The sequence below is a fragment of the Diadema setosum genome, chromosome 5, assembly GCF_964275005.1.
Source record: "Diadema setosum chromosome 5, eeDiaSeto1, whole genome shotgun sequence".
NCBI lineage: Eukaryota > Metazoa > Echinodermata > Echinoidea > Diadematoida > Diadematidae > Diadema > Diadema setosum.
The window spans coordinates 6,197,479-6,213,922 of NC_092689.1; the positions used below are offsets into that span (position 1 = coordinate 6,197,479).

General features: G+C 38.5%; 1 protein-coding gene across 1 annotated transcript; it reads left to right on the forward strand.

The window, feature by feature from the left end:
- Positions 1–6,828: 6,828 nt before the first annotated feature.
- LOC140229030 (cytochrome c oxidase assembly protein COX18, mitochondrial-like) lies at positions 6,829–13,674 on the forward strand. Its single transcript, XM_072309291.1, has 5 exons — positions 6,829–7,242; positions 8,579–8,729; positions 10,045–10,166; positions 11,694–11,801; positions 12,596–13,674. The coding sequence occupies exons 1-5, from the start codon at positions 6,961–6,963 to the stop codon at positions 12,770–12,772; spliced, it is 840 nt and encodes a 279-aa protein (XP_072165392.1). The 5' UTR covers positions 6,829–6,960; the 3' UTR covers positions 12,773–13,674.
- The last annotated feature ends 2,770 nt before the right edge of the window (positions 13,675–16,444 follow it).

Below are 16,444 nucleotides of genomic sequence, written 5' to 3' on the forward strand. Positions count from 1 at the left end.
ACATGAAACACAAGTATAAACATGGATTGAGTGAATGCATCAATACTATTGAACACATCAGTTAAATTCATGGAAAACCGGAAAATCCGTTCAAAAGTTGTGAGATTTTAAATGCAGTCATTGAGAAGGCTATATTTTGTGACGTCACGCATAGACGATATAAAGAGAATTCAACATATTTTCATTTTTCTTGAATAATGAAAAAGCACTTGACTTGAAAACGGGGACTTATATTGTATACCATCAACTATGAGGAGGGAATGTGTAATTTTCATTTATTTAAAGAAATTGTGTGGAATTCTCTTTATATTTTCTTCATATCACTGTTTATGCGTGATGTCACGAACTGTTGTAGTCTTCTTATCCAACGATGACGGCAGTGAAATTTTACAAATTCAAAAATTTTCAAAGGTTTGTCCGAATTTTCCTCGGACCTCAGTAATTTGTTGTGCTAAATGCCTCGTTTACTCGACACATATTAATGTACATTATCATTCCTCTTTAAAACGAAACAATGTTCTGATAATATGCTCACAAATTTGTCAATTTTTGTTATGAAATCTACATGGATGCATAGGAAATGTGTGAAATAATACTGTTATAACAAGATTTCAGTTGGTCAACGACAAGAATTATGCAAAATATTACAACCAAAACGTCGTGTACTCACGTGAGATCGAAATTATTCTACCAGATCTCAAAATACTCGTGTCAGCCAGGTAAGTTTCTTTGGTAGATCGTGTTTTGATATATTGAAAGCATGCTCCAGATTGTGACAGATGAATTTTGACCCCTACCGAGAAATATGTTTTTGCTCTTAGCACGACTTCATTTGGAATTTGTATTATGATGTAATGTGAAGGATATACGCACAGGATGAATGCGAATGACTAGACGACACATTAACGTATACGGGCACAGCTCAAGTGCAAAAGGAAGCCAGAACTGCAATTTCACAGTTTCTGGCTCATCTATTTCTGACAAGTCTTTCGCAGTCAAGCTCACTCATTTTCACATTTTTCTGAGCTATAGAAACTCTTCCCTTCCTGTATAGTTCAGTTCAATTCAGTTCAGTTTAGTTTGATTTATTTTCCATCAGACATCCAACAAAAAGTACAACAAAATACAAAGTATGCATTATACACCATCACGTTATTTGAACAGTTTGAAAAAAAAAAGAAAATACATAATAAGATATGAAATGTAAAATAAAGCAGAATAACTAAGAACATCGATGTATAACTTGAAGAGTTGACCTAGAAAGATGAAAAAAGGAATGATCCATGAAAAAGCATGGCCTGTAATACGTGCATGGATCACTCAAATCATAGTAATAGTATGTCCCGGCTGAACAACATCATTATAAACAGTAGTCATTTAGTACAAAAAGAAAAGCAAGTTAGACTAAAGTTACAACGATGAAGGCACTATTCGCTGAGCCGTGTGTACCCAATAAATGAATGATGGAGAAGAATAAAAACCACACAATAGTAAATACATACACACCATACTCGGACGATTACCCACTCATTTTATCAACAAAAAAATGAAAAACAAAAAATGCACATAATATATACAAAAGACGAAACACAAGAATGAGCATGAGTATGTCTGTCTCAAGTAATTCCCTCCTTTATGCTTGAGGTAAGTCAGCTAAGGTCACTAGCTATTCAGAGGTTGAAAAACAAGGAAGAAATCAGGTAAACACGCCAAATGATGACCTTTTCAACTACCTTTTCAAAGTTTTTATTCTTAGTTGATAAAAATCACTGATGCTGATGAGTGGGCGGTCTATAGATTTTCAGGAGAAAGAAGGTCAGCCGTGCCTCAGAAAAAAAAAAAGCCCTACCTTTTCCTGTCTTATCTTTTGAAAACCTTTACGGCAGGCAGATTGTCTTGCGTGTTTGGAATTCTCATATCCACAGTGATAAGGAAATACCTCCTTGTTTTTTTTTTTTGTTTGTTTTTTTTTTTTATGGTCTTACCATCACCATTGCTTCTTGCAGATACCAGACCTGATGCCCAGCAAAGTCTGTTCGCTTCTGAACTCTTGAAACGGAAACTATTTTCTGGCTTTGGAAATCTACTATCACCACTCAATGGGCTCAGTCTTGTTACCTTAGGCTGTATATGAAGAGCTTATCAAACAGAATGTACAGGCCATTAATTTTGTTCTTTGACGAAAAAGAAAAAGATAAATAGGCCTACATGAATGTAGTTACGCCTCTTTTAAAGCAATGGTCTACGTGAGGTGTGCGAAGTGATTTTGAACACTTTCGTTCAGCTCAGCTACATTATTGAGAGGTATTCAGTTCACTTCGATTCAATATACATGTACTAGTAATCCTAATCCTGTCATCAGATCTATGGATCAGAATACAGAAGTAGGCCCTGCATTATACGTGGGTATATATATAGGGTCTACGTATAGGCCCTATATACACAGTGGCGGATCGGGGGGAGGGGGCGCAACCGGCGGCGCACGCCCTCCCCCCCCCCCCCCTTTTTCGTTGAAAACAAAAGAAATAAAAAGAAAAATGGAATAAAGCCCAGAAGTGGTACCAGAAATATTAATTGCGCCCCACCCCCCCTTTACAGATTAATTCCTGGATCCGCCCCTACTATAGGTTAGCTTAGTTCACAGCAAAACTAGTATGTTGGCCTTTTATGAGGGCCTTTGGCGTCTGAGAGCAAGGCTATGATGCACATGTGATGCGTGCGATCAGTGGGAATAATCTAGGCCTACAGTGAACTCAATCGTCTGATGTACGAGACGGGTGCGAGTAAGTTTCAGGCGTGTGTTGGAAATATGTCAAATATTATCACTTAAGTTGTATAACCATGTTCCAAATGTGCCATATGCCCCATATACGTATAGGAACTCCCTCGGAGGTATCTAAAATTACGTTATTCCGAGTTATTACTGCTGGCACTGTATCATTAGATTCCCATTGGCATGAGCCATGACATTGTTTTCGGTCCCAGCTATTGATAACTAAGTGGGAAATGTAGACAGCGTAAACACACAAGGGATATGCAACATCACTAACATGATCTGTTTTGATCTCTTCGTTACGCCCCTGTCCCTGACACATGGACTACAAGTAGATGTAGCTGTTTGAGACCTCGAAACTTTGGTAGATCTTATGGCAAGAGTTCAATATGTAATTACCCCTTGCCCTGCTATGTCTAGTCTATGTGTTAATCTGAGTGACACTGCACCTGTGCACTGCAGTCTGTGGTAAGTGTGGTCTTTAAGTTGAATCATGATGCAAGTAAAAATTCTAGGCCTACGAACATGATGAAGTTTAGGTGGTTTTTGGATTAGGATTAGAGTTTACTCAGTTTGAAATGTGTGTATAGCTTCTAACCATACGAGCATTGAGAATTTAGGGTTTCTGGGAAGAACAATGAACTAGGGTTTTCTATAGCTCAGTGGGTAGAGCACTGGGCTAGCATCTGGAGGTCTCGGGTTCAAATCCCGGTGGAATCCCATTTTCTTTGCTCAATTTTCCACTAGCTAGGTAGCTACAATTGTACAATATCCTGTCTTAGATGTGTGTGAAGGTCCACACACTCACACACATTTCACAGTGCAATAATCTTCAAAACTTGAAGCTGCACTCTACCTGGAAGAAGAAGAAGAAGGGTTACCGGTTAGAGTTAGGGTAATGCTAGCCCGACCAGACGCTGTTAATACGCTACGCGATCGCGCTACGTATGTACAGCGGCGACTGGGCTGTGTATAGTTGGGGTAATGCGGACTTGCAGAGGAAACTCATAGTAGGCCTATACAATGTAAATTTTTGGTCTATAATAGTGGGGGGTACATATGGAACTCTTTCCGATTTATAGTTGGTACTATAGTAAGTAGAGGTCCCAAAAAGGAAATATTCTAGACCTAGTCCTAGACCTAGACTTCTTTCCAATCAATCATAAATTTGAATCAAATTGTACATCAAGAAGTTAAAGTGCAGATATTGACCTTGATCTGCATGTTGTCACTCGGATCTTTGTTGGCTTAGCAGGGTAAACTGCCTGAACAACCTGAAACTGAAATTACCATCTCCATGGATAATGTAGAAAGTTATTCTCTTAGAGAGTTCTATTTAATTTTACAGGAATTTGAGGCAGCGAGCTAATAAATAAGTAGGCCTAGAACCTACTGCTGTACTGGTAAATTTATTAATGATCAGTATGTATGACTAGGACTGTAGGAGAGTGGATCGTATCACTGGATGCTTTTTTGGCTTTGAATTTTGTACTGAAAGGATGAAAATTCAGCCAAAAATAATACTAGTTATTCACAAAGTCCTGAAAATTGCAAGTTTTTAATGTATATTATTCACTCCAATTCTTGGAAAATAGACTTCAAGTTCACCCTTCTACAAAAAGTTACCTTTAAGCGTGGTGTAAAATTGCATTAAATTCCGGACACAATTTTTGTAATGGAATAATCAACTTCTGTCATATCTTGTCCATGCTCCAGAATCACCGTACACGTTTGTACTGAGCAGAGCAGACGACAAAGAAAAAAAAAAACAAAAAAAAAAAACAGCAAATGAGGCTCAAATTTGTATTCTATGATAAAAGTTCTAACATGAACATTTCAAACAATTTATGAAATGAAATCTGGTGATACTGGTAAATCGGCATCTTTTTCTATTAATCTGAGGTGAAATGTGAATTTCTTAGCGTTTCTACATTTTTGTGTCACTTTTTTTACCGTTTTCAGCCCATACAAGTGATACAATGCTCTGTAAGGCTAGTCTACAAAGTCCAGCGTGTATTGAATGTCATTATCACGCACAGATGTGAGTGTCCAGAATTACCATGCTATCCCATAATACCATGTTTGTATATACAAATGATTAAGGTATTGCTAAGCCAGTTAGGTGCTAATTATGTACTTTTGTATTCATGTAGATATCTTGAATTTCACTGAGCCGAATTGCACCAAAATTACTTGGTTACGTAACTTTCAACCAAATCCGTCATTGGGAAGTGTCAGTATCGACATTGACTTACAAGTCGTCACTGAAAACAGACTTGTTCTTCGCGAGAGTTGTGGTGTAGGCCTACACTACCTACACAATCTAGAACTAAAGTAAGCCATCTGTATTATGCAAATGAGACTTCACGCAAAACCTGAAAATCAATGTGTAGTCATTGTGGCAAGTTAAGAAGTTGGTCATTTAGAAATGGGCATGTATGTCTGTGTGTCTGTCTGTTGGCCTCTGTCTGTGTCTGTGTCGTCTTGTGCTATCAAGGAACTGCATTTCTCACAAACTAGCAACTTGCCATAAATCGTTTGTACATTTTTTTTTTTCTCTCACAATTGGTTGAAAGACCTATCATATAATATTAGATGGCTAGCTTCAGTTTCAGAGTGTGCAGCCAGTGTATGCCGCAATTTATTTTTGAGCAAAGACATGAAAGTCAAAGTTGATATTGACACGTCCAGAAGACTAATTTGGTTCAAATTTACGTAAGTGGTTGGAAATAAGTAAGTGAGTATAAGAACTACCTTTTGATTTTGGTGCAGTTTGGGTCGGTGGAAGTGAGATATCTTTATGGATATGAAAGTACGTAATTAGCACCTAATTGGCATACAATAATGATTTCCTATTACAAGTTGTACTGGTATTACACATAATTACATAGTCAAAAAAATTGAAATTTTGTGTCATATTTCTTTCAAATACTGTAGATTTAATGGGACTATTTGAAAACTTGCTATTGTGATTGCAGTGACAACAAATTTACAATCAGTTGCTCAAGTAAAGAAAGGTCATGTTGGCAATTGAATTTCTTTTAAAGTACCAATCTTATTTCAAAGTGGAGATGTTGCCAGATTGAACTGTTGTCAGAATACCACTTGCAATGTGTTCTCTTATTTTGCAGATAAGGTGTACATCATGGCAACTATATGTTCCCTTTCAGCAAGCTCACTCCTTAGAACTTTGTCAGGATCTTCTCAGGTACACATATCTGTCAGTTTCCAGTAGAAGGAATTTAAGTCAGATCAGATATCTATAGTAACTACCTAGGCATGCATTGTCCCAATAGTTTTCACATAGAATCCAGCAGTAGAATCAGAGCATAGACTTGTAAAATAAATTCCTTAATGAGTACACATTCAAATAATTATTTTCAAATAGTTGTGGACTTTTTGGATTTTTTTTTTTCACAGACGGGATTTGCTAGTGAACACCTCACTACTAGAAGTCTTCTGTCTGATCGATGAGTGCTAGTGAAAAATAATGATAAAATACTTCATACAAATGCAGTAATGGTGAAGTCATTTTCAGGAGACCTTGAATGCTAATTACCACAAAACAAAAGGCCTATCAAACTTATCATTCAAGTCATATCATAACCATCTTTAAATTTTCATTGTAATGCAGGAATGGAAAGAAAACATTGATGCAGCCATCCACCTGTACACTTATCTCTCCCATTACTAGAAAGTTACTTGCAATGTAATAAAGAAATGAAATATAAAATTTGATATAAAGGCCACAGAGTAATATTAAAGTTTATGCGACATAGGCAAGCAAACATTCATTGTAGTTTAAGAAGACGTGTAACTAGATCGATGATCAATATGTTTTAAAAAAAAAATCTTTTTTGAACTGCTCTCTACAGTTGTCATGTATAACGAGAAGCAGGTTTGCCGTGTATTCCCTGCTGACGTGGTCATGTGCTGCATGTCAACAAAAAAGGAGGAACGTCGGCCACCAGGTCAAGAGCTGTATTGGAACACATTCTCGTGTCAAAGTAGCTCGGCATGCTCTAGAACACGTTCAATGTGGTATTAAGAGTGGTCTACCACCCTTTCATCGTTCAGCGCTTCCGGGATGCACTGGCACAGGACTGTTACAGAGTTCACGGGGCTCTCTTTGCCTCGAGCAGGTTGCTGCATTTTCAATCGGAGTATCCGTCTCCGAGGGGAACACCATGTACATCCCGACACCGACAGAGAAGTGTTACGAGTTCCTGGAGTACATCCACGATACTGCAGGGCTACCGTGGTGGCTCAGCATCCTTGCCGCGACATTGCTCTTCCGTGGTGCCATCGTGTTCCCGTTCACCGTCTGGCAGCAGCGTATTCTGGCGCGGATAGAGAATGCGCAGCCGCTGATCAACGCCTATGTGGAGCAGATCAAGCAGCAGCTGGCAATCATGGCCAAAGAGGAGGGGTGGTCCCAGCGGCAGATGGCCAAAGCTTTCAGTAATGAGGTGAGGCCAAACTATTTCCTGTGCAAACAGTTTGAGCTATTAAAAGGGAGCAGAAGTAGTAAATTACGCATATTTCTCTCTTTAAATCAAGCGTCAAATCAAGATCAGCAAATCTGTAAACAGTTTGAGCTAAAGGGAACAATAATCGTAAGCACCACAAGTACACATATTTCTCTCTTTAAATCAGACATCAAATCAGATTAGCAAATCAGCTCTGTCAGTATGTAAGCTCCTTTCATGGACTAGTAAGACTAACTCGAAATGTGGTGAGTTATCATGCTGTCCTTCAAATAAAGCAAATGGACATACAAACGTACCAACTTTTTGTTGGTTAGTCTAGCTGACAAGCATTTTAAGCAAATGGTATCATCAAGGTAACATCGTCCCATACGGAAAGAGATGCATCTGTTCCAAACAAATATCTGATTTACAGATTTTAAATGCTGGAAAAGTCTGCTTTATGAGGACTCTAAACCGTAATGGAACATGTCTGTTTGGAATAATATCTGCCAATCCCCATACTTCAAAGATCTACAAAAATCTTGATCGATATCTGACGATGTTTCATAGAGTATAGAGATTGGGTATGCAGTCCTACTGTTCACCGTCAGAATGGCCCTGGTGTTCTAGATCTGAGCAATGCACAGAGATTGGACATCAGCTCAAAAAGACTTATTGTGTATGTCTCCAAACCCTCTCAGAAGCTTTTAGAAGAATCGATCTGAAAGACTTTGATGTTAATAAAGAGTAAAGATATGGATTTTTATTGCCCTTGGTTTTCAATCCAAATTGTGTGGCAGGATGGTATTGTAGGCTTTCTTTCAACATATGAAATCTGTGACTGACGTGATATTATCATGTGAGTCTACAAAACTCTTGATCATTAATAATCGATCAGATTTAGTAACATTTGATTAAGTAATTATTTTTTCTCTTATGCACCTCTGATTCCATACATGTACAAATGATACCCTGTAATGTTTAGTGCTATTGTCTTGTGCTTGTGTGTTGATATGGGGCCATCCCCCTGCCCCTTGCTCCCAATCTGCGAGTAGTACATGGGTCCCATGTACTACTCGCAGTCCATGGGTCTGTTTCATGAAAGTCTTGAAAGAGACTTTTACTCATACATGAAAGGCTCACTTTTTTTTTCTTAAAACACACTATGAGAGGTGTCATGAAATGGAGTTGAAAATTTCTCATAGCTATGCATGAGCGACTTAAGCCATTCTAAGATTTATGCGAAGACTTTTATGTGATGACTTCATGAAACAGACCCCACGTCCAGTAAGTGACTCCGACTGACAAATTGCTTTAAACCCTTTTGCCGACACAGGTGCGACTGGTGGTGTCCAACATTCATTTTCGGAATCGCTGCAGCTCCCACAAACTGACGTACCTCCCGTTCTGGCAAGCAGGCATCTGGCTTTCCATGACAATGGCCATTGGGCAGATGACTGGAAAGCACCCAGACTTATTTTCCACAGGTGCAGCATCACTTACAAAGCATAGTTTAGATAATCCTTCACCTATCCCGAACACAGAGTGAGGAAGAGAATTTTGTGCAAAGAATAGAAATTGTTCATTTCAGAAACATCCTCACGCGAAAATCATTTCCTACATGAGAAGACACCTTATTCACTTAGAACAGAATATTGCACTTTCATCAATGCTTCATTTAAAAAAAAAAAAAATGGATTCAGAACAACAAGCATTATTGACAGATCATGCCCGACCTGTGATTTTTTAATTGTTTCTTTAAGGCTCATATGTGCCTTTGAAATCCAATCACAATGTGAGAAAATCATTCCCAATATTTCTCGGCTTTGTTCACACTCTATTGATATTAGGGAGCTTTAGATTTTGATGCGCGGACGTTTGAGATGACGCTTGCCGTGGACGTTCTCCTCTCCCCTGCGTTGTGCTAAAAAGTAGCTTTAGATTACGCTGGGACGCAACGTATAAAAAATAAAATGGCGCCCCCATATGATCACTGCATCAAGTAGCTCTCTACGTTGCAAACTGTGCGGACGTAAAAATAACCCAGTACAGGTAGTGAAAAACTCAAGCGACACAAGCTTAAAATAGATCGACTAGACGCGTGCTTTGCGCATGCTCAGAACATGTTTTTTTCCCTCTGAACATCACTGTCGCCAAATTCTAAAGCTCTCTGTTATTGCAGCCTAGTATAGATAGGAAGAGACATCGATTAGTGCTATCCATAAGTGCAATAGTATTGTGTATCATTGCTATCACAGCATGATCGCTGATATGCAAATAAGAACCAGTACCTGTTCTGTTAATGATGCTCACCCAGCATTGTCAAGTGTCACACTTTGTCACTTGCACAGTCATCGAGGTTAAATCATTGGTACCAATCTTACATACAAGTAGCTATAGTATTTCTAAGGAAAAAAAGTAGGTTGTAAAAGCAGGGTATGTACTGTAAAACACGATATTTTTGCAGCATGAAATTTTCGCGCATTGGAGCCGACGGCCCTTTTCACGGTATGAAATTTTCGCAAGTTCCCTCTAACATTCAGTGCATATAGGATAGACAAGAACTTTCGTGTGCATTTTAATTTTACGAATCATGGCTCTTGCGAAATTTGCGAAATTAAAATGCCCGCAAATATTCCTTGTTTTACTGTAGTTGGGTAACGATTTCACCATAATAATATTGAATGTTGCAAGTATGCAAATGTGATGGAATGCAGTGAAGGACTATGATCAAAATTAGGTATGCTTGCTGCTCATTGTGTGTCACTACGAATACATCATTGTGATTCCCCCTCACACCAGAGTTGGACATAGATGTTCTACCGGCATTGGCCACAGAGGGCATGCTGTGGTTCTCGGATCTCATGCAGACAGACATGGCTCTAGCTGTCTTACTTGGCATCGTCAACATCACTTTAGTTGAGGTATGGCAAGTCTTGTGATGACATTTTGCAGTAATGTGACCTTATTATACTATTACAGGGAGAAAACTGCTGTCAATTTGAAATACACTTAAAACATTATGGGGTGGGGGTGGAATAAAGGAATAATCTCTATGGTTAAATATTATTTAGTCATAGAGGGAAAGATATCAGGATTTGCTAGGGTCCACATCGTATGAAAGCTGGCCACTGCTAGACCACATTAAACCATTTGAAAGAAAAAAAAAAAGAAAGTAGACAAATTAACAGACTTTTACTTATATTTCCTATGCGATGGCCATCTACACATACCGTGAGAAAAAAAGCTTTGAATAAATTCTGAACATTTACACTGTATTGTGGGGGAATGTTCTTTTCTGTCATTAGTTTATGTTTTTCTTTGAAGTACAAAGAAATCCATAGTTTTCTCTCAATGATTTCCACTGAAGACTGGAAAGGGATGATGTCAGCTCAATACCTTTTTACAGACAGTATATGATGGCTCCTATTATTTGTCTGATATGTGATTTGTGTGAGCATACGGATGTGTTGCTACTTAGCATAGGCTCATATTGTGAGCAAATGAATTTGACCATCCATGAATTCCCGTGCTGCTGGGTCTTTAGAATTCCCCCCCCCCCCCCAAATTGCTCGCTGAAACAATTTTGCCATCTAAATAAAACTTTGTTCAAGGAATATATAACCACCAACACATTTGGAGGTGATACATGCCATCAGATTTTCAAACATGTCATTTCTACTTCTTGCCCATCATGAGAAACTCTTGTCTCACATTGTCAACATGTACTGTACATCTATATGGAGACTAATGTGATATAGTGGAGGCATACCATCTGCCATAGCAGTATGATAACCTGCTTCTAAACAATTTAAAATCCTGTTTAGTTTTGTTGTTGTTGTTGTTGTTGAAACAGCTGTTTCATTGTGTTACCACAAGTATTTACATAGAGAGAAAGAAATAAAAAACAGTTGCATTAAGAGAGGAGACAGAAACCTAGTTTGATTATATTTGTGCTAATGGAAAGGGTTTGTCCTTATAAGTGGGTTACACGTACATTGTTTTATTGTGTCTTTTTTCTCGCTTTCTTGACTACAATCAGTCTCAAGCATCATGCACAATATTTTGTTGTGGTAAGTGCTGGCATGAAGAGGCCTTGAGAATCATCTTGAAGACGTTTTTAGCTCAATGAACAAATCTTCATCTCTCTCATTTTGTTTTCATTTCAAGTACATCATAAATGATAATCATTATGTCAGTCTGATGCCTTTATGTCCGTGAAAGATGTAGTTGTTTTAGATACATCGGGTAGCACCCTACATGCTATGTTGTATGTGAACACAATCATTAGGCTACTGCTTTCTTAACCCGTTGAGGACAAGTCCCGAGTATACTCAGGCAGGTGTCTATGGGAATTGTGTGTTGTAGCAATATCAAACTGTCCTCGATGGGTTAAAAGAGTGAACTTTAGGCTGTGTGATGTATCAGATGATGTTCTCTTTTTTCTTCAGCTGTCGGCTCTCAGAAGAGGACCACTCACACGCACTCAGCACTATCTGCAGAATGTTTTCAGGGTTGTAGCCATCGGGTCTATACCAGCAGCCGCCTTGATGCCGGCTGTAAGTTTCACTTCAGATTTGTCCGCCATATAGCAACCAGTTGTGGAACTTGTACAGAGTGCCATTCATACAAAAAAATATCAATGCAGCCCAAAAAATAAAGTGAATTGAGCAATCTTTCCATGCTGTTTCCAGTATTCTCGTGTTTGTTGCAACACCACTGTCAGAAATTACACACAACAGGTTCAATTATGGCACAAAAAATATCAGGTAGTTCAATTTTTTTTTTTTTTTTTTTGCGGACAAAATATAAAAAACAAAACAAAAACACATTCAATGGAATATGAGTATCGAGCCAGATATCGGGGTGTGTTTCTCTTTTCTTGTAGTTGAAAAAAAAAGATACTGTTGGGACTGTTATATTAAAAGAAACCCCTTTTTGTGTTGTGTTATGGTGTGTGTGTGTGTGCATATTACGTGCAATGGAACATTCAGAACATTTTTAATGCTTTTAAAACATTAAGGTTTGCCCTTTGTAGCCTTCAGTTTCGTTAGTAATCTTATGGAATGTTTGCTGGGGAGAAGTGCAGTTTTCATCCTTCAGAGTAATGTCATATCATTATGTTTGTATGTAGTTGCCTCGATTGGATATTATGATGCAGATAATTACGGTGGATGGGTGAAGATCAAAACCTTGTTCTTTATCATTTTGCCTTGTGGGGTCAGGATGTGGTGACTGAAGCTATGACAGGTCAAAATAGGTTATACCCATAGGCACTCATTTTGAGGAGTGGAATGAAGCAGCAGAAAGTGCATGTAAGTTATAAGAAATCATTGTTTTCCATCCACTGCAGGCTGTGAGCTTCTACTGGTTGGTATCCAGTACCATTGGTCTCGGACAGTTGGCCCTCCTGAGGACGCCAGCCATCCGGCGCGCTGTCGGCATCCCGCATGCCCCGAGCGAGATGAAACACCCCCTCCAGGAGATGCAGACTGCACTGAAGGCCAAGTATGCCAAGAAAGCCTTCTGAGGATAAAATGACACGATCACGGCAAATGTCGTCTGGCGTGAAAGGACAGTAAAGAAAGTTTGGACAGAATCAAGTGTGCGTGTGTAGTGTGTAGTCACCTCAACTCCACCTGCTCCTTTGATACCCTTTCTTACTTCTGTGACTACAAGATGAGATTGTGCATAGATCTAGATACCATTGAAAACTATGACAACGTGATGTTTGATGGTTCTGTGATGTTATCAGGATTGAGTGAAAAAAATGGAAGGGAGCCTGACTTTTGACATCCTGAAGGTGACCTCTTAAGATATCAAAAAATAAGGCACGTGTGTGAAGTGGTGTTGTCCAGCCCTTGGCGTGGGCGGACATGGCATGCATGGCTTTCTATTTGTGGCCATGGCTGATTATGATCATGCTGTTTATCATTGCCAACAAAGACCAGTGGCATAGTTACTTGTACGATGTATTGTGTGTAGTGCTTTGGCTTCAGGGTCGTCGATCCTTATTCATCTTTGGAAAACTTACTACAGCTATTTGAATGTTCCATCAAATATTATGTAACGACTGAAGAGATCCTTGTCATTTGATTGGTTGTTTGACATTGATTATTCGGCCCATTTCACTATGACGTCCTCATCCGTGCAATTGTGGTTCCATTTACCGTGCAATTTTGGATCCATACGATCTGCTCCATTGCACGCTCACTGCGAGCCCGACTTACTATGCGTACACGCTTGCGTGTACGTGTTGCAGTGTATGTATGCGACAGAGCGCTACTGATAATAGCGTAAAGGCTAAAGCACTCAGTGAGCACTCTCGCGATCTCAGATTCTCTCTTGTTTCTAAATGAATAAAACATGAAAGGACAAGGATCTCTTTCAGGCATTATATAAAACAAATAATAAATGTTTTTCATTCGTGCAATGGACAGAATATTTCATTCATTTCATTTCATTCAATGGATCATTTCATCTTTCACCTCATGAAATATTCTGTCCATTGCACTCATAAACATTCATTATTTGTATACTGTAATTGGTGATAATTCCATGCAAGTTGCATCTTGAGAGATGTGTGCATGGAATCGCTAGGGGGAGGGTGGGGAGGGGGAGGGGGTTGCCCCTCAGTGCAATCTCTTATAATCCCTTGATAAGACGTTATCCATAGTGAATTGACACAGACGGAGTAAGGACAATGATGCTGATTATATTTCCTTTACTGCACTGCTTATGACTTGCATCAACAAAAACTTGGTGGGGCTTGGAGCTTTCCTTAAAAGGTTTCTTGATCTTTGCATTGTGCCGCTGACTGGTAACGCTGAGTTACGTGTCTTCGTATTGGGTAAGGGTCAAAACATTGTCACTGTGATTCGTATTGTTAAGTTGGGAGACCCATAGAAATGAATCCCAACATGGAATGGCTCCATTGCAGTCCATAGAGGAGATGGAGACCTATCTATCTATTATGCATGCTCTATGGTTTGTAACATTTAGGTAGGCAGTAAGGCTCAGATTTACTGACAATTATAGATCCAGTACATTGTATTTATCACTGTTGTCAGCACACTTTCTTACTATTGTGATTGAAAGGGGTAAGGTTATTTTATAAGGGTGTTATAGTACTTTACCTTGCCAGGCGAAACTACAGAGACTTTAATACCATGCATAAAATGCTGATGGCTTCAAATGGGAAGAAAATCTATGAAAGAGTGATACCCTATATCATGTGTGAGGGATGACTTTCACTGTCTTATATGACAAAAAAAAAAAAAAAGAGAAAGAAAATATGCTTGTTGCATATTAGTATGTGACACGGGTTCTAATTCCTGTGTTGTTCCTTCCCTGTAACTTGGTGTTCATAATGATACTTATCAAATGTACATCTTATTCACGGCAAACGAAAATCTCTGTAACTACACTCACTCCACAGAACAAAAATTCCCTTTATGATTTGATATCATCATTGATGTTAATGATATTGATGCTGAAATGATGACAACAATGTAATTTATGATTCCCATTTCTCCTTTCAATTTGTTTTATCTTGTATTTACAAGGAATCACTGTGCATGAAAAGACATTCATTTCACAATTGATGAAGTAAGATATACGTATTCCCACACATGTCTTGCATTTGACCATTTTTTAATCTTGTGGATGCATTAAATCTCAGTTTGCAAATATGTTGTAATCGCATTTAAGCACATCAGTTTTTCTTCAGTTTGCAGCTGTACATATTAACTTCATCTTGATAATGGCAAGTATACACTGTTACATTTAACACAATTGGGACTTGAGGTATATTCTGTTATGGTTCAGTCAGAAGAATTTATCTGAAATCTTCACACCCATGTTCAAACGCAGACGAGAATGAAGGAGAGTACATTTGAGTATTATTCTGTTTTTAGAGTCTTGGCTACAACTCTTGTATGATGTCTTTCAAATTCAAGGGAAATTGTACCCTAAGTGAATTTGTGAATTCAGCAAAACCTCTAATATTAGTACCGTGTAGAAACATATTCTGTGAAGTTTGGGGGAAATGTACAATCCGTTCAAGTTACAAATGTAAAAATATAGACATTAAATTTTTTCGGGTGTGAGTTTCTTCAATTTTTCTCCCTCTGCAAGCAAAATCAATATGCCATCAATGAGAATTGAGAAAGCTACCACAATTTGTGATGTTACAGTATGGGAATATTAAAAATATGAAAAGAATTAAACATATTCAATATTCCCAGCATAGTTAGAGAGCACTTAACTTTTCTCCTATAGAACACAGGAGGAATAATGTTACCCGCAACAAATATCTGGAACAAGTTTAGAAAGTATTTACTTTACATAAATTGTAAAGATTTAAATCCGGGTAGTATTTGTATAGGGACAATTCCTTTTTGAAAGCAAATGCGGGAAAATTATCTGAGATGGCTTCCATTCTTCAGGTGCTGTTCCACAATGGGTGATTTTAACCCCTGGAAAACGAGTCCCAATAATACTTGGGCAGGTGTCTATGGGAAATGCGTGTTACACACTTTAGCAAAAATCTGTCCTCAACGGATTTAAAGTTTTGTACTAGTGCATAAAATCGAACCCCACCCCCGACGTTCAGATATAAAGCTATCTCGATCACGAACGGTGTGATCTTCGGAAGAGCACTCAAGCCTTGATGATATATCTTATGATTTAGTGAATGCCTCGAATACCTCATAGCAGATAATGGCCTACCCCGGGAGCTTACCCTGTTAAAGGCCTCCATTTCAGATCCCAGATGAGGTAATTACTAATTGTTATTGCTCTCTTACTGAATTTCAATGTTATACGGGAATGAGACATTTTTTTGACTGTCGGGATGGTGGATAAAACGTTTATATTTTGCCATACTTGGTATCAATAATTCTAATAACTGGGACTTCCATGTACTTGTATTAGCTTTGAAGGGCAGGAAAGGTTTAGGGGTTCTAAAGAAGTGAGTGAGAAGTAGCATATCATGAATGAGTGTTCGTGTTGTACTCATTATTTCACATGTTGAAATGTTCCCAAATAACATTGATTATACAAATGTATTGCCAGTCATCAGCAGTCTTTGATGTTTTAAGGGTGCTAGTTTTTGGAACCGAGCATTCGAGTTTTATTGGATAACAGAAAGGTAACTCGACGTGAAGTAAAACGTGTGTGTGCGTGTGTGTTGTGTGTGTGC

What these genes read in the sequence shown, in the direction of transcription:
- LOC140229030 (XM_072309291.1), top strand. Translation starts at nt 6,961, where the DNA reads ATGTACATCCCGACACCGACAGAGAAGTGTTACGAGTTCCTGGAGTAC. An exon ending in CCAAAGCTTTCAGTAATGAG is followed by an intron (nt 7,243 to 8,578) that starts GTGAGGCCAAAC and finishes TTGCCGACACAG; the next exon opens with GTGCGACTGGTGGTGTCCAA. An exon ending in CCCAGACTTATTTTCCACAG is followed by an intron (nt 8,730 to 10,044) that starts GTGCAGCATCAC and finishes CCCTCACACCAG; the next exon opens with AGTTGGACATAGATGTTCTA.